Genomic DNA, 21,471 nt, shown 5'->3' with positions numbered 1-21,471 from the left:
ATAAATAAAGTACACTAAAATTGAAAATATTATTCTGAATGTAATTGAAACATAAACTATTGTATGTCTATATTAATTTATATTTATTAGATAATATTCACCAATTTTTAGTAACTCCAAGTTTGATCACATGTTGTCTAAAACACATGTAGCATAAAAAATAATTGATAGTGAATTTAAAGTCTAGTTTTAATTAATTTTTGAGTAAGTCTATTGTGAGATGGTCTCACGAATCTTTATCTGTGAGACGAATCAACCCTATCGATATTAACAATAAAAAATATTATTCTTAGCATAAAAAATAATACTTTTCATGGATGACCCAAATAAGATAACATTTTCACAAAATACGACCTGTGAGACCGTCTCACATAAGTTTTTGACTTAATTTTTTTGAGTTAACAAAAAAATTATTATAATTAAATCTCGAGTTCAAAGTCCCTTCTCAAACTTGTTTTCAGCAAAATTTAATTCAGTGTGTGGTTCAGGTTTCGGTCCCCCGTGGTTCAAAATCACAGGGACCCAACCGGAAATTGTACCGTTTTGAACAGCTGAGAAGTGAAAAACTCTTAATTACAGATCAGCAAATATAAACCGTGATTAGTGATACGTAAAAACACCAATAATTTCCATATAAATACCAACGGCATTACTCTCCACCAGTAAAATAGCTCTAGGGTTCGTTTTACTGCAAACATTTTCTAGAATAATCTAGGGTTTCTATGTCTCTCCTCCATTTTTCGTCGAAATCTAAGACCACTGTTACACTCTGACCTTCATTTTCTACGTATTCCTTCAAATTTCACCCTAAAACCCTGCTTATCTGTATATCTTGACGAAGATATCGCAACCGATCGCTGTGCAGGGAAGGCAAAGTTCGTTGCGGTGTTCGATCTACCCTTGGGATATTTGAGGAAAAGAGATTTCTTTGATTTATCATCCATGGCGAAAACAAGACCTGGTAAAAGAGATTTGGATTCTTACACCATTAGAGGAACCAACAAAGTTGTCATAGGTAATGATAGCGTTATTTTGTGTCTATTTTATCGATGGGGTGGTTGATTCACTAGCATTTATTATGCCTTTGAAGGCTTTTTAATAAGTGAAGTGAATTTGTATTTGTCCGTGGTATCAAAGAGCTGATGAGCTCGTTTTGTGCATGCATGTTTTATGACTGTATAGAGTTTCAACATTAGGCAGTTGGGCATTTGGGATTTGATTATTTATAGCTAAATGAAATGAAAAACATGTTGTTATAGACTTGTGGACTTGTCGGGTGGGGTTTTTGGTTGTTTTGAAGCGTCGATGTTCTTTTAGGTCGACGATGAAGAGCCATAATTGAATATTTATGCGCACAAAGGTTGGTGCCATGAGTATTTATTGCTGTCAGCTCTGGGTTCGGTTCCATGGAAAACTAAAGTTAACCTTTTGGTACCGCCAGAAAGAATATTTCTTCTTCTTTTGTCCACATTTCCAAAATATTTTTATTGCATACACAAGTTCGATATTCTCTGTCCAGTTTAAAGATATTGTACATCTAGTTGTTATGCTTAAAAAATACTTCTTTCATCTGTTTTAGTGAGTTTTAAATTTTGTTGTGATGTGAGCGATGTAAATTTTAATTTTGAATTTTTTTTTTCTGAAGTTGGGGATTGTGTCTTGATGCGACCATCAGAAAACAACTCTGCCCCTTATGTGGCACGGGTGGAAAAGATTGAGGCAGATAACCGTAACAATTTGAGGGTTCGAGTGAGGTGGTACTACAGGCCAGAGGAATCAGTAGGTGGGTGGAGACAATTCCATGGAACAAAGGAGTTATTCTTGTCAGATCACTACGATGTTCAGAGTGCTGACACCATTGAGGGGAAATGCATCATTCACACTTTCAAAGATTATACTAAGCTGGAAAATGTCAAGCCCGAGGATTTTTTTTGCCGATTTGAGTATAAACCTTCCACCGGAGCTTTCCTCCCTGATCGTGTTGCAGTGTGAGTGATGTGCTAGTTATGAATTTTGCTCGCGTGATTGATTCTCATAGCGCTGAAATCTGAGACTCTGAATGTTGTTCTTGGTGTTGCATTTCAAAGGTATTGCAACTGTGAGATGCCATATAATCCGGATGATCTGATGATACAATGTGAGGAATGCAAAGACTGGTATGACCAATATTTCTTCTTTCTCCACTAATTTTCACTCCTGAGAATGCAAACAGTTCACTTAATCCACAAGCTTCCTTCATGATTTTGCTACTTGAGACATGGACCATCTATTGCAAATAGTAATAGAAAAGATGGAGAAATTTATAGAAAGCTCGTTTTTTCTATTTTACGAACATCCATTATGGGTGCATTGTTCTTTTTGCTCGATCAACGTTTAACTAAGCTAGTACTAGAAATGTGCAAATGTTTGTTGCAAAGAACTTCTAGAAGAAATTGATTTCCAGATGGTTTAGCAATTGCTAAGATTCTTTCAGTTTGCCAGCATGAAAGCTGATTGTCCGTGCCGGATTTTCTTTTAAAGGTATGTCTTTCTACAATGCACATGTGCCGTGCCCGTGACATTAATGGATATTGAACTTCAAATTTAAACCCACAGGCTCATGCTTACATGCCTATTTCTTATTCTTTAATTGCTATCTATAGTTACATGATAAGCTGATGGCTACAAATTGTTCTTCATCTCATTTATGATACATGCTCATGTCTTAAGCTAAGATATAGAAACATGGAAACAATGGGGTTGAAAATGGCTGGTGAGCTTCTTTGACCCAAGGGGATTATATATCAGTGGAAAGGGACTGAAATGTATGGATTTAGGCCACTAAAAATGCCTTTATAGTTAATTCTGTAGTTCCATCGATAAGATTTTTGGTAAGTTACCTGTGTTATCTGATATTTCATTTCAAGTTTCATTCTTTTTGGTCCCTAGGTATCATCCTGCTTGTGTGGGTATGACAATAGAACAAGCAAAGCAAATGGTTCAATTTGTTTGCTCTGAACACTCAGCTGATGAAGATGTTAAGAAGCCTAATGACTCCACATTCACAAATGGCAAGGTGCGTCTAATATTACTCACTGCTGTGTCAATATCAATTTGGAGTACTTTGTCTCGTCCTTATCTTCTTCGATCTGGTGCCCACATGATAGATTCTATGCGTTGGATTTGGTTTTAAGCTCTTCATTGGGTTCATTTGTAGTTAAAACCAAGTAATTATAGATAATTTCTTTTGGCGTGGGAGGACTTGGGGGGTGTGTTTGTTGGGGGGGGGGGGGGGGGGGTGTTCTTCTAAGCCGCCTCTGAAACAAACGCCCTTCCTTTCATCCAGCCAGCCACCTGCACTTGATACCATTAAGGTTAAATGGGGTACAATGAGAGCTAGAAAGACTCCCCTAAATAGAAGATCAGGATAACAGTAGTCCGATTCTCTTCTCAAATGTTATATACTAAGATTATGGACTTAATATCCCTCCTGCTTTTGCCCAGTAATTATAATTCTGCTAGCAGCTGAGAAATTGTGAAATGATGGGAGACACAGTTCTGGCATTTGAACTAATAATTCTAATACTTTCTACATAGTTTCATCCTTAGGATGCTGGATCTATTAAGAACGGTAAATTTGTGATTCGTGTTTTCTTGTTGAATCTTTGCATTATATTTTTTCAGCGACTTCCTTATCGTTTCTGGCCATCACTCTATTGAAAGATGGTGAAATCTAATGTCAGTAAATACCACATGATTATTGCTGTTTTAACTGATTTTACCTTCTGGTATGCATTTCTTTGTTTAAAATTATCAATACAGTTAGATTGATCTGCTAGATTAGGTAGCACTCTGATGCATCATCTGTGCCATCAAAAGTTTGTGTGTGCCTTCGTTATGAATATGTTGTTGGCCTGGGCAAAACAAAGCAATTCAAGTTGATACTCCCAACAAAACTTCCACCTTAAGTTACTTGGAATTAAATTTTAGTACCAAAATTGGTAATTTTGGGATCTTGATGAGACCTTTTAGCCTATGCTTGGATAGCACCTCCTCTATATTATTAGTGGTATGACCTTACCTCTGTACAAATGCATCATGCTCAGATGCTCACCACTCATATGAGTAGTTTTACTCTCACAATATTGTAGCAGCAATCACAAATCACAATTGTTTCTGCTGGGCGTGATAATTGTGGTACCAACAGGGAATTACTGTTTACTACTGAAGGCATTTCCCTTTTGCGCACACATGAAAACTTTCTTTTCCCATCATGGTATCTTCTGCATCTTCGCGTGGGATTAGTTCACCAATATTACATCAGAATAACTACTCGTTTCTGTGGATATGTTTCGTTGCTGAACTCTGAACATAGGTCTGATATTCTACAGGCACAGACCAAGCGCCAGAAGACATAATCCTGCATAATTAGGCGACTGCAGGAAGGGCGCCAGGATTCTTGCATGAACTCTGCTGATGTTTTGTGCATTTTAAAGGGTGGAGAACCACATCTATGTCAAGACTAATTCTCTTAGTGTACTCTTTGATGTATGTGTATTAATTAGCTTTAGAACTTGACTAAATAGTCGTGTTGTGTACTGTGACACACTCGGTCTTTGTGAAAAATTTAACAAAAACTTTCTTCTTTTTTAATTTAATGTCGAATTTTTCTTTGAATACTTCTTTCTGCGGTTATCAGTTCAATCTGTTTGAGCTTGTTAGTCCTGTCCTGGTTTTCTGGCGTTGAGCTAATTTACGCGTGATACAGGTATAACCTAACCTACTTATGATACGTAGCATTGAACTAAGGAGTAAAACTCCTCAACTACAATATCATCCATCATTCATATTCGTCGTTTAGACTAATTATTTCTTATATATCCAAATGTACAAACCTTCCATCGACACCTGTATATTACTCAACTTTAAGACCTAAATCATTTAAAACTCTTTAATGGGTTTATTTTGTTGAAGAATAAATGGTAAACAAATATTCAATCAGATGCAAGAAAAATGGAGAGGAAAATGAGCACTTGTTGAAGGGACCGTTTGTGCCAGAAATTTGAAAGCATTCAATAATACGATATAATGGATTTCTCACAAACTAACCGGTTCGAATGTGAAACGGACCCGTATCTTTGTGAAAGCACATTATCCAGGTGAGTCCGTGCCAGTTCTTAACAAGGTTGTTTGGTCCAAACGCAACTATTTCTTCACCTATATTTGTATTTTTCTGAGGAAAAGCTAAAAATGCGGTAGCTTTACTCACACCAATTATGTGGCTGGATACTTTTTGTTTGCTTGCTTGGCTTTTAATGGGAGCGTTTTTCCTGCACTAAATTTCCTTATAAACGAAATCCTTAGACCATTTATCTCTTCCAACATTTGTTCACCATGAATGAAGTGATAGATATGTTGTTCCCAAAGAAGCATATATAGAGTACAACTTCTGGTATTCTGTCATAAAATGTATAATGATCTCATGCATGTCTGAAGAACGAGACATCGATCTATTTGGTTTTAATGGATGGTGAACCAGTTGCATTCCATGGAGCTGTAGAGCAGGATTATAAAATAGGCAAAAGAACTGTTTATGACAGGTAATTGAAAATTAGATACAATGAACCGAAAATATATTTATGAGTTTCACTATAATTTTCTAAAAATGCAAGTTTCCCATTAAAAACGCACTGTAACGTCCCGCCCGTGTTGATTAAATTAATGGTTCACTCCTTAATTTAGTGGATTCAAAGGTAAAAAAGGTGATTCTTAAACTATTTAATTTAATCACTTCTATCGTTCACCGTTAGTGAAGCTTCCATTGCTCGTGCAAAGCACTTGGTGGACTCCCATGATCAATTTCTGCAAAGAACTCTCGATGAAGGGACCTACAACAAGCTCTGCAGCTTTAAAAACGTCGTCAACTCATTCGCAGTGCACACAACCACTTCTCAGGTTATAGTTCATCTTATTTATAATCCCTGCATACCCTTAACACAATCCACTTTAATCTGTTTCACTTTTAGCTTAAATCCAGAAAACTAAAACTTGTATTTTTTGTATGAAAAATGAAGGTAGAGAAGTTCAAGAATTCAGTTGAAGTGAAGCTGGTCGAAAAAGATAGGGGAGCTAAACTAATGACAAGTTATACTCCAGAATTTTTAGGGTTACCAGCAGTTTGGAGTCAAGAAGGACGAAAGAAAAATGGAGGTGAAGGCATAGTGATTGGTTTCGTGTATACAGGCATAAATCCTTTACGCCTCAGCTTTGTTTACGATCCCTTGAATCCCTTCAAATAAAATATTTCTCATTTTTCTGGAACTTGAGGGAGGCCCTTTATTTCCTGAGACTTCTTGCAATGGTAAGATCGTTTCTGCTCGGTTTTTTGATGCTGGGGTAAGAGCGTCGTTGACTCTCAATGCTTCGGTTGATATTCATTCACCTTTGATGCAGCTGGACATGGAAGGTATGTATATAACTGATTTTTCGACCTCCACTTTTCTTTTGTCAAGGTCATTGATAAACAATATCGAGGAGTAATACGGGATTGAACTTGAGAACTTAGTCATGATGGGATAATAATTTAAAAGTTAAAAGAATATTGAATAGAAAATGGGGGCACGAAGTTGGTGCTCACCTCTCGTTAAACTATATGCATGCATGCAAAGGCCTTTACGTGTTTTTGTTTTGCAGTCACGTCGCTTCAACTGCAGCTGGAAATTTTGGAGTCCCGGTGGTTGTGGATGGATTCTTTCATGGTAGAGCCAGTGGAATGGCTCCAAGAGCAAGGTCATTTTAGGAATTCTTGGAGAGTTTAATTTATCTAGCTTTTCTCCCCCCCAAGTAAGCACCTTCTTCTTGTTTTTCCGTTAGGTTTTCTCAAATAATTCCACTCCTGAAGAAGAGAGTTTGGCTGGATTCTTTGGTAGGGAGAGAGGAATGGCTTCAACGTCAAGGTGCAAGCCACGCTACGATTGTATTAATTAATACAAGTAACACTAGATGTCTAGACATTTCAAACATGCTGCAATAATTCGTGCCTTGTCATATAATATATTTACTAGAAACAAATACACGGTAAAAATATAATAAGATAGTGAAAGTATGCGTAAAAGAAATTTAATTAGAATGTCAATATCTCGAATACGCGCGGAATGAGATGGGTTTCACTCCGTTGCAGGCGATATTTGATGGGGTGGGTATCTTAACACTGTCCGTAGTACCAGTGTTCCAAACCTTATGATTTGATCATTGTGTCGCACAAGTAGACCCCACAGGACACCGTTTGCAATTATTACTTCCTGAAAACATATACAATTCACATTTAGAAAATCCAGTTTTTGTACCACATGCAGGTCCAAGTTTCGGAAGTGGCTTGCTTCAGTATAAGTTGGTTCTGGCCAAAGATGCACTCAAGGTGAATGGAACGTTTCCTATGACTCAGTATGTAGAGGAATTCCAATATCCAGAGGCATTGGATCCTACGGTGGTGCAAGGCAGTGTGGTGATCTGCACGTTTTCAGCTGGTTTTTACAACAATTCTTGATCAACTAGCTCTAGAAGCCATTATTGAAATAGCAAAGGTTATTGGATTTATGGGATTTGTCCTTGTTGCAAATCCGAGTTATGGAGACTTTATAGCTCAGCCTATTCCCTTCTCAGTTCCTGGCACAAGTATCCCACGAATAAGTGATTCTAAGGTATATATTTACATGAACCACCAGTTTATAAACTAGCAGAAACATGCAATCAAGAAAGTTCGGACTTGGGAAATATTTGCCTGATCACTTTTGTTTGTTATGGATTATATCTTGATATTATGAGCAGCAGACTCAAAGAGACGATAAAGGGCATGGTATAAGATATAGTGGCAGGGCAGCCATAAGTGAGGAAAGAATCGCTACGTACATGGAAAAAGCACCAGTCGCGAGTAGATTCTCTTCAAGAGGTTCTGATTATATGGACCAAAGAAAGAACCCTGAGGATGTGATTAAGCCAGATATTTTAGCTCCAGGTAACCAAATTTGGGCAGCTTGGAGCCCCATGAGTGTCCAGAATCCTATCCTATCAGGTATTTTTATACAAAACTTGCTCAAAATCCTTATCAAGAATCTTCAAAAATGTCAAGTCCCCTGGAATTAATACTACATTTTCAGGCAAAAGTTTTGCTCTAATATCAGGAACGAGTATGGCAACTCCCCACATTGCAGGCATAGCTGCATATAATTAAGGTAAAAATCCGGCATGGACTCCTTCCATATTGGTTCGGCCATGTCCACCACCGCCATTAAGCACGATAGCAGAGGGGAACCAATAATGGCTGAAGGTTTTTGCCCCCTACACGTTACATCCAGCCGCACCAAATGCTGGAAAACGAACCGTGAATAGAGTCTTCAAGAATGTCGCAAGCAAACCAGAGACATACCTGGCAGCCGTGCTCGGACCAAAGGGAGTTAGAATAAGTATTGATCCACCCTGGTTCACCATATCTCCGGAGGGACTCAAAACTTGGAAATTAGACTTGTTACCAAGGTACTTGAGGACTTTAGTTTCGGGGAAATTGTTGTAACAGGAAGCTTGAATCACATTTTAAGGATTCCTGTATAAGTTTTGCCTGTTTCAGTCTAAGTTCCATAACTTAATTAACGTATATCCCTCAAAACAATTTTTCTTACTTTTTTTTTCTTGAGTTGATTTCTTACTTTATGATTGATTCAACGAAAAAGTAAACCAAATAAAATCATATTCTTCTATTCACATATAAACAAACTAATATGGATGTGCAAACGAAATCAAACAAAAATATAAATATCAATCTAAAATCGTGATTAGGAAAAAAAAAAGGTTCCAAAATAAAATGTTCGATTAGATTGGAAGGTTCCTTAATTACAGTACCCGAAATTAACTTCCACGATTTAAACCAAAAAGCTAAATTGAAATACTTAAACTGAAGAAGGTCGAAAATCACAAATCAAATTGTACAAAAAAAAAAGGTCTTCTATGTATATATAGCTCATGATGAACAATATCATATTTCAGAGGTGGTTTTCTGTGAGACGTTCGATTCTATCTTATTATTATTAATATATTTTTCTACTACAACTATGAAAAGACGCAACTATCCTATATTTTATTTGGAGTATTTTTTTTTTTTTTTTTTATCTTTGATCAACTATTTATTTAAGAAAAAGACCGTAAATAGTTGACCAAGAACCATCCACTAAAAAAATCACATAAAATTTAAATTGTTAGTTCAACTTTTTAGGTTAATCACATCCTTTTCTTTAATGACTATTTTTAATTTTCTTTTTTAAATTTAAATTCAAAATTATAGATCTTCATCCAGACTCACGAAAATAACCTCAGAGACACTTATAATTTTGATATTTATTACTGATTAGGAGAAATAAATTACAAGTTAATAATTGAAATATTTTTTTTTCTATCTTATATCCATTTGAACATGAAAACAAGAAACCAACCCGTTCAAATTCAATGCAATTAAATAATACTAATTATAGTAAAATAATTACTATTATTGTTAAATGTTATGCTCCTTTGGTTTCTTATTACACAAATTTAATATTCTTTAAATAAAAATAAAGAAACACAAGTTACACAACAAGGTTTCTACCCCATCGTTTAATATATTAACAATTTTCAATCATTTTTTATCCTATTAAAACACTCATTAAAATATTAAAAAATTAATTTTTTAATATTTTTTTACTAACCTTTCAATGAGATAAAGTTAAATAGATTAGATGGAGAGAATAATAATAATAATAATAATAATAATAATAATAACGATTATGTGTGAAGGGTATTTTTTACTGAAATATCGTAAAAAGTATGCTTTGAGATCGGTGTTGTTTTTACTAAAATATCGTAAGGGATATATTTTGAGATCGGTTGTTTATAATATTTTCTCTCGAATTTTTGCCTACTAGTGCACTTCTATTAAGAACAATTTTTTTTTTTTGCATTGACCTTTATAATCTAACATGTATATCTAATATCCCTTCAAAAAAAAAAAGAAAACATGTATATCTACTATAAATGTAAATGGTTAGATGTTACGCCTTGTCGGAGGATATGAACAAGGCTCTCTCCATTCTGCTGAGAACTAAAATGCGCCCATCTTCCCCCGCAACTGTAAGCTCTTCTTTTGACTCGGTTCTGATCAAAACGACGATCAGTTACGGAGTTGATGAAATTGAATCAACGCTTAATCATTCTTTTTTAATGAGTTATTTCTCTATCGGTTGTGATTTGGGGTTGTGATTTTGCGATTTACAGAACAGGATTAATCAAATGCAATTTCCTCCGATCGACAATTATAAAGTTTCGTCTTCCGATGAGGTCTCCACCAATCCCCGCAGGTGTGCAATCACCAAAGGACGAGTTTTTTTTATTTTAAAACCATGTATATGCTCGTCTTTGTGACGGACTAGAAATTTTTGAGCAATCTAATTTTTGTTTTGGTGATGCTAAAATCTTGAGTTCATTTTTGCGGATTGGAATATTTATGCTACAATGAGTTGAAAGTGTAGGTTTTTGAGTCGTGATTTGTGGATGTGCTTTACTCTTGAAAAAAGATATGTAGTTTTGTGGGTTTGGTTAAGACGTAGAGTAGTTGCTTGCAACCGGTGCATGCGAGATATTAGTTAGTTGCAATTATGTAGATTTTCTGATAGAATCTTATTTGAGTTCAAACATAGCTCAAGTAGATGGATTGAAGTTGGTAAAATTTGTCTCCACGATGCTGCAGATAACGATGGTCGAATACTTATGCGGTATCCAAAATTTTTTTTTTACTCAATTACAATGTGCAAATAAAAAACAATGTGCATTTCGGAGTCTGAAACTCTGAAGAAAATTCAGTTTCACTGGGCAGAAATATCTTGTGTTAGTTATATTGGCTTGTAGTTTGGTGTAAACCTCTTTCCAGATTGTCTCCCTCACCAAGAAAATGCTTAATAGAATGAACAGCGTCGAAAATTAAAAAATGTCATTTGAAACTCGAGTTTTTGTCTAACAGAAAAAAGGATGGGGTGTCATAACTTGGTAGATAAGGATTGTGGTTGAGATTGAGCTACCGGCTTTATAGGAGAATGGAGAATCATTTTGCGATGATTTCTGAAAGCTTTCAAGTGGTTTTTTTTAAACTAAATTGGGATATTGACATGCCATGTTGTGGTCGCTTACAGATTATTTTCATACAAATGACAGACCTGGTAGCAAACTCAACATCGTCATGTCAGAAATATATACTGAACTGGAAAGAGCATCCATTGACCTTTATAATTATCTATTGTAGTACAATGACATAGAAGAAAATGTTATTTCTTGGTCATTAGTCATAACAGATTTTTATGATAAATGTGATGTTTTCAGAGAACTTGGGGAAGTGCGAGAGTCCATGCACTCTGCTATATCGATGAACAAGACGGAGATTCTAGATGCTGCATTAAATGAATTTTCTGAGGTGATTTTGTTGTTTAAAATGCCATGCCAATTTTTTCCTAATGACTGCATAATACCGACTGCAACTTGGTGTAGGGATACTTTGGACTATCAAATGAGAATCGTCGGACTTTACTGATGACACTTGCTAGAGAATATGATCTCAATCGAACTCAACTTCGGGAACTAATGAAGCAATACCTTGAACTTGAGCTTCCGAGTGGTAAACTTGTGTGTTGTCGTTTATTCAAAGTGACTATGAGTGTTTTGATTTTTATTTTACTTACTCTTGGAAATTGATGCATTTCATAGCTTTAGGTGATAAGGATGTAGATAATGTTCATGAAGAGGAAGGTTCCTTGTCTGCTTTCTATAGGATTGAACGGAATTTGAGGCATTCTCTTAAGCCAATGTATGAAGTTCTATTTGAACGGTTGAACACACACACTGGGGGACTGAGATTCTTGTCCATCATGCGAGCAGACATACTCTCTTTGCTCATGTAAGGTTATGCAACCAATCTTACAATTTTTTCGTGTTTTTTTTCTTGATATACTTTAAGTGAATTATACATATGCAAACTCGTTGTGCTAAACTTGATGGGGGTGGCATTACATTGAAACTAAATGAAAAAGAACGAAGTTAGTTTTTTCACATGTTCTTTCGTTCTCGCAATGTACTTTTTCGTTCCTATATGCATCATGATTTGCTGAACAGATACGGTAGAATATCTGAATCTTACGGGAAACCTTTTCAACCATCACCTCAGGGAGGAAAATTTAGCTCCCCTGAGAGCACTCGACTCTTACTTGAAAGAGAAGCTCATTACATGGCTCAGTCCGGCTAACCTTCAGCTTCATAACATAACATGGGATGATCCAGCTTCCTTGTTGGAAAAGATCGTGGCATATGAGGTCAGTTTCTTGGTTGTCACATGCAATAGATTTTTCCAATCCATGTATTGCACCATGTAAACGTATGGATGTAGTCATTCTCATGGTCAGGCAGTGCATCCAATCAGCAACCTTTTAGATTTGAAGAGAAGACTTGGTGTTGGACGCCGTTGTTTTGGATACTTGCATCCAGCTATTCCAGGTCTGCATTTTTTTTTTCTTGTCTACCATGGTCAGAATAACATGGGATAGCTGATTAACATATCACAAACTGGTAATTGCAGAAAATTTTCGACCTGTGTTAAATGGTCAATGCATAAGATAGCAAGTTTTCTTGCTATGTATTTGCAGAGTGTAAGTAGGTTGTACCTTGAAAGTCACTCATTCAGATTTCTCGATTATAATGTCATATTGCTAATCTTAATTTCCCAATGCAAGTCTTAGAGTTTGTAAGTTATCAGTCTTTCTAAGTTGTTTTTAATTCCACAATGGTTTGAAGCTAACTGCATCAATCTATAATCTGCATTTTAGGTTTAGGTGTTGCATCAGTGTCCATTCAGAAGTTCACTGCATTTGCTGTACATCATGCATATTCTATACCTTTGCATTGATGTTGTCTAATAATTTTTTTTCCCCTTCAGGTGAACCACTGATTTTTATTGAAGTTGCACTCATGAAAAATGTGGCTCAAACGATACAGGTGAATAACTCTCTACCAAGTTGGTGGAGAAATAGTACTTAGCTATCATTCGTTACTGACTAATTCAAAACAGGAAGTTCTATGGGATGACCCTCCGATAGCTGAATATGAGGCAACTTGTGCACTCTTTTATTCTATATCTTCTACTCAGGTAAATATTAGAATGGTCATAATTTTCTGCCCAAAAGTGATTTGATTCTAATTTAATTTTTGTTTCAATTCTTCTCTACATAGATCTGTACAACCTGGTTTTTCCTTGTTTGAGCTTTCATGAACTTCCTTTTTTCAGGATCTGACTATTTTCTCCTCTATCTCACACGCAGCGGTGATGAGATTTTATGGCTGCTGTTTGATGGAATGTAGTGGGTCTGCTTTTTTGGCAATTAGCTCTACTAAAACCCGCTAAAAAAATTTATACAAATATAGTTCTAAAAAACCCACCAATTTTCCATATTTTTTTACTCAAATCATTATCTAACATTTGATCAACTTATTCTACAACATTTATTACATGCCTACACTTTATTCTGTTCACTTTTTTCAAACAATCGTTATTTTATTTCATATTTTAAATTCAATTATTACGCAATCACTTACGCGCTTGTTTCGTATCATACTAATTCCCAGTTTCATATCCAAATACCATTTCAATTATCTTTCCCCCCCGAAATACTTCAAATCATTTCTCAAAATTTTTGACTTGATAGTCCAACCAATGCCATGCTCGAGTTGATAGTCCAACCAATGCCATGCTCTATTCTGTTCATTGATTTTTGTTGGAAGTGCGCGAGTAGGATGACAAACTTATTATTAGTTTTAAAAATTTGCGTGTTAATGATGCATTTCTTTTTTCCCCTCTTAAGTTCATTTAACATCATTTGCTGCTGCATCCTTGCCTGCACAACACATTGATCTCCCCTATTCTACTTCATCTTTATTATCATTTGTTAGCTTCTGGTTGATTTTTAATAATTATGCTACTGAATCTTTCTTTTCCTGACAGTTTATGTAAATCTTAATTTGTAGCCTGGCTTATCTGGAATTAACCTGGGAAAGTTTCTTATTAAACGTGTGATTGATGTCGTGAGAAAGGACATGCCGAGAATCTCAGTAAGCGCATATTCTTTATGCGTGATTAAACTGGAACATGCATGTTACACTTGAAGCATTCTCATATAACAATCCATCTAAACTTCCATGCTGATGATATGGACCTCCCGTAATTATCATTTTTCAACACCCCTTTGAGGCTTAAAATATCTGCTAGAAAAATTAGTAAAACCAAAGGTGAACATCGAGGTTATACTCTGACTCAATAATGAAAGAGATAGGCATTCAGAATTATACATTCTCACTTAGCAGAGAAAGGAAAAAGATCATAACTGAACAAATTTGACGTTGTTCCTTGGAAACATATTTCTGTTTCTAGTATGTTTATGTCATGCTCACATGCTCATTTTATAAGCCCTTTGCAGAAAGGATTTTCTTTACAGAATTGTATTAGAATAGAATGTTTGAAGATACTGCTATTATAAAAGAATTGCTTCATTGAACAACAGAGGATTAGTGCCTTAAAAACAGAAAAAGTAAAGAAATATTTGTACTTAAACCGTTGGGAAGCGCAATTAAATGCATTTCTTGAACGATGATGATTTTTATTCTCCACACTTAGGTCAGTCAGTTACTTGCCTCCGTGGTCAACTCATTACACTTTTTTATATGCCCGCGGAACAAATATGAGAACTATAGTAACTCATTTTTTGGGATTTTTCAGCAACATCAATTTCTTACACTTTCTTAAACCATTTTCGTCCCATTTCTTACAAACATTATATCTCCTGTTCTCACTATTATGTTGAAATTCTACACTGCAGACATTTGCAACTCTTAGTCCTATACCAGGCTACATGCAATGGCTTTTGTCAAAGTTGGCATCCGCTGAAAGATCTACTTCTACTTTCAGAGAAATGTTACTAAAACCAGAAGAAGAAAGTGCTATCTTAGATGTAACAAAGTAAGTAAGTGTTGATTCAGTTCTACTTCAGATTCGATGTACTATACTTCTTTGTTGGGGTGTAGCATGGGGTTCTTGAACTCTATATTGTTAATTCTGAGTATTTGGAAGGTGTGTGTGCTTTTGTTGCATTCTAATATATCCCGACCATTGTTAACCTCTTTGGCATAGACTTTCCATTTAGGTTTCCATGGACATTTTTTGCAGCAGTACTACACCATATTTCTCTTTGTTTTGTTATTTCAGCATGTGTTTTGCAGCATAGTTGCACCATGTTACCACAAGTAGGCTGTTGTGAAATCTGATCAGCATATATGACATTATTACTGTCCTTGTTTACACCTGGGAGGACTCCAGAAAATCGTGCTTGATTTGATCTCTTATCATGATCAGGATCACACCATTATGATCAAGATAAAGATCAAATCAGTGCCAGCTTTCGCAACCAAGTAATGATGTACTGTCGTTAACATGTCGATCTTAATTACCCAAAACTTCGCCAATAGATCTTTTGTATATAAATGATTTTCCCTCCGTTCTTCAATCATGTAGCCTAGAATTTTTTTTTCGGGTTCATATTTCCAAATGTAGCTGAAATAGCATGCTGCAGCATATTGCTTTGTCCTCAAAGAGTCAGATATTAGGATATGATTTTACTCGATTCAATTTAACTACTTGGGAAGATTTTACTATATTTCATTTCTCTCTTTTTGTGGTTTGCATTATGAGGTGGGAAGATTAATATTGTTTATCTACACTTGTTCTGTCTCATGGTAAAAATTGATGATCCTTTGGATCCTTGATGTTTTTTTAAAACTATACAAAACCATGTCTCTTAGACTCTAGCCTGGTAACCATTCTTTACTGTGCTGTTCTCAAGAGATTCTTATTTCAACTGACAGCCGTTAACAAAACACCACATCAAATATGTTACGAATCGAATTTTATATTTAAGTTAATTTAATTGGGATCACAAATGCTTCTTGTTCTAATATATTCATATGTGACAGAGAATTTGCTTCTGGAAAAAATGGGATGGAAGTGATGCGGAACTTGTTATCCACAACAGATTATGAATGGGTTAATTCAACTTCTTTGACAGTAGCACTGCAAATCCCTTTGACACGGCTTTGCGCCAGGTATTTATTTTGATATATTAGTGCCAACAAAGAGACTCTCCTAGAATTTTTAAATAAATTGTTTGATTTTGAAATAGTGAACAACATCAAAGATTTGGAACACTATATTCTGAGCAAGTTGCTAGATATTCTAAATATAACCAGAGTGAACTAATTCCTTCATATTTCAAATCTGCCACTGAATGTCGCAATTATTATGAGAAAAACTTTATGAAAAATCTACAATTACATACATATCCCCCAAGTAATCAAGTTACATTGGCAAGAAGGGCAAGAAGAAGCAAAAGAAAAAAGGAAGCATTTGCAAATCCTTGAAAGCCTTTTTTTAGTTATTTGAAGATAGTTTACAATTTCGCAGAGGACATGACTCATGAGTGAGGTACATAAAATAGCACAATTTTTATAGAATGATATCTAGAGTTTAATAATTTGATTTGCTTTTAGTGTGAGGTGAACATGATTTCAAGTGTATTCATAGTGCTGCTTTAGTTTTTTAGATTTTCTGTTTTATTGACTTCCTACTACAGGTATCTTTTCCTAGAGAAGAAGAGGGGGAAAGCTCTAGATTCTGTCGGAAATTTTCATTTGCAAAATGGAGCGGTATGTTATTTAACATTAATCTGTACGATAGCACTTCTCCTCTTTCATACTTGTTGCATTTTGTGTGTGTTGGATGCTGCTGGGCTGAAGGGGTTGTGGCTTTTTTATTTGGTGTCCAGTCTCCTTAAAACCATTTACTTGCATGGGAGCATATGAGTGGATGGCTCTAATTTTCACTCACTTGCCTTCCCAAGTAAAAATCCATATTGCCGCATCTACTTTCAGTTGACTTCAAGCAGGCTAACGAACTATCTGGATGAGCTTTAAGTCATCGGTTGTTTGATCTGTACGAGTTTACTCTCACAAACACACAATAGGGAAAAAATGTTCAGCCAGTAAAGAGATGGGGGAGATAAATTTAAATTGCAAAGCATCAGTACAGAAGAAGTTCATTGTAATCAGTAATCATTTTGTATATTATATGTACAGGTGATCAGGAGAATTAACTTACTTAATCTTACAACAGCACTTATCTTGTTTCATGTTTGTTACATTTTATGTGCGTCGGATGATTGGAAGAATTGCGTATTGTTTATTATATGTACAGATGATCGGAAGAATCAATTGGATGGCTGATCGATCAGAAAAAGGCCTAAGACAGAGTGCAGGAATAATGGTCAATTACATTTATGAGTAAGACAATGATCAATATTTGCTTGGGGCTCTGTATTCCATGAATGTTTCCATATTTCCATCTTCTAAAAAAATGGCACTTCATGCTCAGTGTTATGGTTCTTGCCATTTGGTGATGACTGTGGAATGCATTCATCAAACTTTAGTTTTGCCTTTTGTTTATGATCAACGGAAACTATTGACATGCTGACTTGCAGGGTTGAGAATATTGAAGAAAATGCTCAATCATATTTTAGTAAAGGAAAAATCCAAGCTTCTTCAGATGTCAGAGCCTACATCGAGGTAATCATTTGTCATCAGAGGACATTTGTTGTTTGATATGACATGCACGTCTTTACCTTGTTGACCCCCATTGCACTGAATATCCACCAAAAACACCCCGTTTATGCTTACAATGATTTGGTTGGTGCAGTCAAGTCAAGATAATCATGAAGAAACTAAGGACTAGAAGATTGCGTTATAGTTTGTGCTCAAAATTTACAGGTCAAGCCTCTGCATACACACTAGTATTCATGACACCATAGAAATCCCTTCATATACTTGATTTATTTTTTTGGGTGTGAATACTGTGGCTTCCGTTTGTTTTGGTCTCTCTTTTTTCTGGAACAAAAAATGTGTACATTTAGTTCAACTGCTTCCATGATATAGTTGTACGTCTTTCTAGCTATTGTTTCCTTAAAATTATTTCTACATGCAACAACTATTAGCAATAAGTTAATGGATTCTTGTGCTAGTTTAACCTTACGAGAGATTATATATGATTTCAATATTTCTGGAATGACTTTTTGAGTATCAAATTATTATGATGAATAAAACTGAACTCCTTGGAGTTTCAAAGTTAATCGCTATGGGAAATCATTCTTACAGGATTAACTGCCAGTAATAGAATTGTGCTCACCTGTCTGTGAAGAGGAAAAGCATGCCTATTTTTATCCATTTAACTTGAAATTTCATCTTATTGTATTGGATATACAACAAATTACAGAGTGATATTGTCTGTCTGATTGAGGAAGATGTCCTGATATCAGTTCTCACTAGTTTCTGATACATAATCCCTCGTGACTTTTGTGTTGTGTCCGTTCATCATCTGTTAGCATTCACGCAAACTGCACAATTAGTAAAAACTAGTTGAACATTTAAAATAAGATAGAAGAAAAAGACCATCTTCTCTTGACCTTTGATGCCAAACGCTTCAGGTTGTCCCATTTAAAATCTTTCTTGCAATGTGCAGACCGGATCTTAATTACATAATAGACACATAAACTGTATTAGTTGTCAATTTTTTCCTGGTGAAAATAACATAAAAGTGAAAATCTTAATTCTATTATTGAAAAATACTGACCTCTAGTATGCGTAGAGCTGAGAAGAAAAATCAAATCATAAACATACCATGCCATTTGCACATAGATGTTAATATTTTTGCGAATCAATATTTCAGATTATACTAAAACTGAATTATTGATGTACCTAAACTTTTGTGCCTGGATGACTTCCACATAAAATCAGCACAAACTTATCTCCATCATTCAGGGAATGCTGTTCCAGGAACTGCATCAGTTCTGCATATGCCTCTCTGTTGTAGCTCTGTTCTTGCAATCTACTGTGAGTTTCTAAAACTCATCCAGAAGGGGTTGTCAGTTGTGTACATACATTTATAAGCATATTTACATGTTTGTTCCATATTATTGTAGTTGGTCATTTTCAAAGGGGGTGGTCTATATGGTAAAACAAATTCATGGTGTATGTATTTATTGTAAATGGAGAAGTGTGAAATTATTGTTGTCCACCTCTCGTAAGCTCGAAAGTTCAAGAAAAATGATTTACAACATGATATCAGGGCCATGAGATCACAAGTTCAAAAATCGTGGACACTCTTTTTTATATTTTTAAGTTGGTCTCGAGTCTGAAACTTTTGGGCTTCGTTTACCATAAGTGAGCAAGTGACCAATATGCACGTGTATACCTTGAATATTAGTTTTAGAACTTTGCTCCCTGGTCTCCAACTTTCATGTAGTGGGTTGATAAAAATAAAAAATTATTGTTGGTCCATTCAATGTGCTATTTTTGAGAAGTGATTTCTCGCATTATGATTCGAAACATCAAGAAAAGAAAGACAGACCTGAAGCTGTGCGTTGACAATTTTAACGGCAATTTAGGTGAACAAATCATGTAGGTGTTTAGCTGCTTTCTTTTCTGGTGAGGCATCTCCATATCCTACAAAGCATGCACTTCTTCAAACACTACATTTGCCTATTAAGATAGTTCAAAACGAAGAAACTCACCAGTAACATACATCTTTTGGCAATGAACACTTGTGGGGTGAGAAATCCTTTGTTTCAATGGTTTAAAGGTAAGACTTCTGGTTCTAGTGATGATATTAAGATTTAGAGGAGACAGGGCAGAACTAGAATTGAGAATCTGAGGGAAGTGTGTAGGATCCCATGGATGATGTTAGCACTGTTGCTTACTGTTATCTGTAATTTGTGGGAATTAGTGAATGATTTGGATTTAATTTTGTTTTCAAAGGGGTTTAAGTTTAGTTTAACATTTTAGGGAAATATTGAAAATATCTCGAGTCATCTTCCTGAAATATCTTGGAAGAAAAAGCGAGTGTTTTGGAACCCAAGAATAAGCTCTTTTTAGAACCTTACATTTCTCACTGGGACAGGTAAAATATATTGTTTTGGAAAATTGTACGGGGAAGTTTTAATATTATTTCAAAACAAAATTGCTTCGAAATAGGTAACAAGGTGCGAGATCTTATTATTTACATCAAACGGTGTCTTACGTGACATATAAATGGTGTTTGATTAAAACCATATTAAGTTTTATAGGAAGCATGAATTTGAGATGAAATAATAATGATAATTAATAAAAACGAAGCATATATGATATTTATGTGAAAATGGTATTGTCTCATCTTGTATCGAGAGGGGAAATCAAAAGGACGTGAAAATTTTTGTTAGATCGTCTTGTTGGTTAATTTTGTGCTAAGAATTTTTTATTTTGTTTGATTCATGAAAAAAAATTACTTTTTATAGTAGATATGGATCGAGATATTTGTTTCACATATATTGATTCGTGAGAGTATCATATGATAGACCAACTCATCAACAGAATGCTCAGTCTTTTCTATTGCAAAAAGTTTCGTTTCTTCAAATTTCAAACACCGGGACATCAAAGTTCATTTTGTCTTTGTTTCATATGCATTACCATTTTGTTAAATCTAATAATAAATTTCTAGGATTTGGGAATATCATAAAAAAAAAAAAGGAATTCTTTAGGATTTCACGGCAGTTGGATTATTTATTTATTTTTTTTTTGCTTTGATTACTTAAAAAATCTTGAAATTCAAATCAACACATGGAAATGTACACTTAAATAGGATGGATTAAATTTAGAAGTTTGAAATTCCAACAACTAACATAACATGTTCAAATATATTCAAAGCGAGTTTGAACTATAACTATTTTGTTCATATCTCAGAAATCCCGCTCGAGTTTTGATTTGTTGATTATTTTTAAAAAATGTTTAAAACTAAACAAGTTAACACAACTAGAGTTTTTAGTTTGTTAAAAGTCGATTATTTAGTTCGAACAATAATCGAGCTTGAATTCAAACTTTAAGTTGTGCTTAATTCAAATTCAAAATAATTAATTTTCAGTTTATTTATCTCTGACTGTGATACATATAACTAAATAATACTATTATTTACAGCAATGTCAATGAATTTAATATAAGAGAAGTGAAAACGGATGTTTATGAATCACTTTCTCTTATACAACAAACCCTTTTCGGTCTAAAATGGGTAATTTTTTGAATCAAGCCTTTGACTAAATTAAATACGTCTCACGTAAATGGTCAATAATGGTAATTTTGTACATGATTTTAAAAACAAAAACAAAACTACTTTGGTCAATAATAATTATTGTGATCGAGTATTCATAAATACCAGTTTTCCACTTTTTAAATTTACCGCACTAAAAAAAATGAAATAATACCATCATATGAAAATTGAAAAAAGGTTCCTAAAAAAAGAACGTCAAA

At 34.9% G+C, this 21,471-nt stretch overlaps 4 protein-coding genes and 1 pseudogene across 13 annotated transcripts; 4 read left to right on the top strand and 1 right to left on the bottom strand.

Moving 5' to 3' along the window:
• Nucleotides 1-646: 646 nt before the first annotated feature.
• LOC140964791 (chromatin remodeling protein EBS) lies at nucleotides 647-4,656 on the top strand. 2 transcript variants are annotated; one of them, XR_012172920.1, is made up of 5 exons: nucleotides 647-1,015; nucleotides 1,646-1,988; nucleotides 2,088-2,520; nucleotides 2,929-3,055; nucleotides 4,371-4,656. XR_012172920.1 is itself a non-coding variant. In XM_073424727.1 (5 exons), the coding sequence occupies exons 1-5, from the start codon at nucleotides 943-945 to the stop codon at nucleotides 4,395-4,397; spliced, it is 639 nt and encodes a 212-aa protein (XP_073280828.1). In that variant the 5' UTR covers nucleotides 647-942; the 3' UTR covers nucleotides 4,398-4,656. The 2 variants fall into 2 exon arrangements, 1 of the variants encoding a protein (XP_073280828.1); XM_073424727.1 differs by having other exon boundaries at nucleotides 2,088-2,156.
• Nucleotides 4,657-5,378: 722 nt separating this feature from the next.
• LOC140965242 (subtilisin-like protease SBT2.4) lies at nucleotides 5,379-8,629 on the top strand (annotated as a pseudogene).
• On the top strand, nucleotides 7,139-8,209 carry LOC140964633 (subtilisin-like protease SBT2.4). Its single transcript, XM_073424492.1, has 5 exons — nucleotides 7,139-7,178; nucleotides 7,335-7,478; nucleotides 7,534-7,679; nucleotides 7,807-8,050; nucleotides 8,136-8,209. The coding sequence occupies exons 1-5, from the start codon at nucleotides 7,139-7,141 to the stop codon at nucleotides 8,207-8,209; spliced, it is 648 nt and encodes a 215-aa protein (XP_073280593.1).
• Nucleotides 8,630-10,029: 1,400 nt separating the features above from the next.
• LOC140964398 (uncharacterized) lies at nucleotides 10,030-19,255 on the top strand. 9 transcript variants are annotated; one of them, XR_012172879.1, is made up of 18 exons: nucleotides 10,030-10,134; nucleotides 10,279-10,361; nucleotides 11,377-11,467; nucleotides 11,542-11,668; nucleotides 11,758-11,947; nucleotides 12,215-12,359; nucleotides 12,450-12,540; nucleotides 12,980-13,038; nucleotides 13,112-13,189; nucleotides 14,065-14,148; nucleotides 14,913-15,052; nucleotides 16,063-16,191; nucleotides 16,719-16,791; nucleotides 17,339-17,424; nucleotides 17,622-17,706; nucleotides 17,837-17,907; nucleotides 18,955-19,026; nucleotides 19,116-19,255. XR_012172879.1 is itself a non-coding variant. In XM_073424135.1 (17 exons), exons 1-16 carry the CDS (start codon nucleotides 10,045-10,047, stop codon nucleotides 17,870-17,872), a joined length of 1,566 nt encoding a protein of 521 aa, XP_073280236.1. In that variant the 5' UTR covers nucleotides 10,030-10,044; the 3' UTR covers nucleotides 17,873-17,907; nucleotides 18,931-19,255. The 9 variants fall into 9 exon arrangements, 7 of the variants coding, with proteins under 7 accessions (XP_073280236.1, XP_073280230.1, XP_073280229.1 ...); XR_012172880.1 differs by having other exon boundaries at nucleotides 18,931-19,026; XM_073424135.1 differs by having other exon boundaries at nucleotides 11,779-11,947; nucleotides 18,931-19,255.
• Nucleotides 18,449-19,872, bottom strand: LOC140964632 (chaperonin-like RBCX protein 1, chloroplastic; the record flags this gene model as incomplete). The annotated part of the gene is given in 7 exon segments (XM_073424491.1): nucleotides 18,449-18,511; nucleotides 18,600-18,662; nucleotides 18,767-18,783; nucleotides 18,892-18,936; nucleotides 18,939-19,008; nucleotides 19,544-19,638; nucleotides 19,707-19,872. Coding segments are annotated over 7 exon segments (519 nt in total), but the record flags the coding sequence as incomplete, so codon positions are not given.
• Between the last annotated feature and the right edge of the window lie 1,599 nt (nucleotides 19,873-21,471).

Source organism: Primulina huaijiensis, chromosome 18, assembly GCF_012295235.1.
Source record: "Primulina huaijiensis isolate GDHJ02 chromosome 18, ASM1229523v2, whole genome shotgun sequence".
Classification (NCBI taxonomy): Eukaryota; Viridiplantae; Streptophyta; class Magnoliopsida; order Lamiales; family Gesneriaceae; genus Primulina; species Primulina huaijiensis.
Note: the sequence above shows the minus strand (reverse complement) of the source record. Positions and strands in the feature narration are given on the sequence as shown.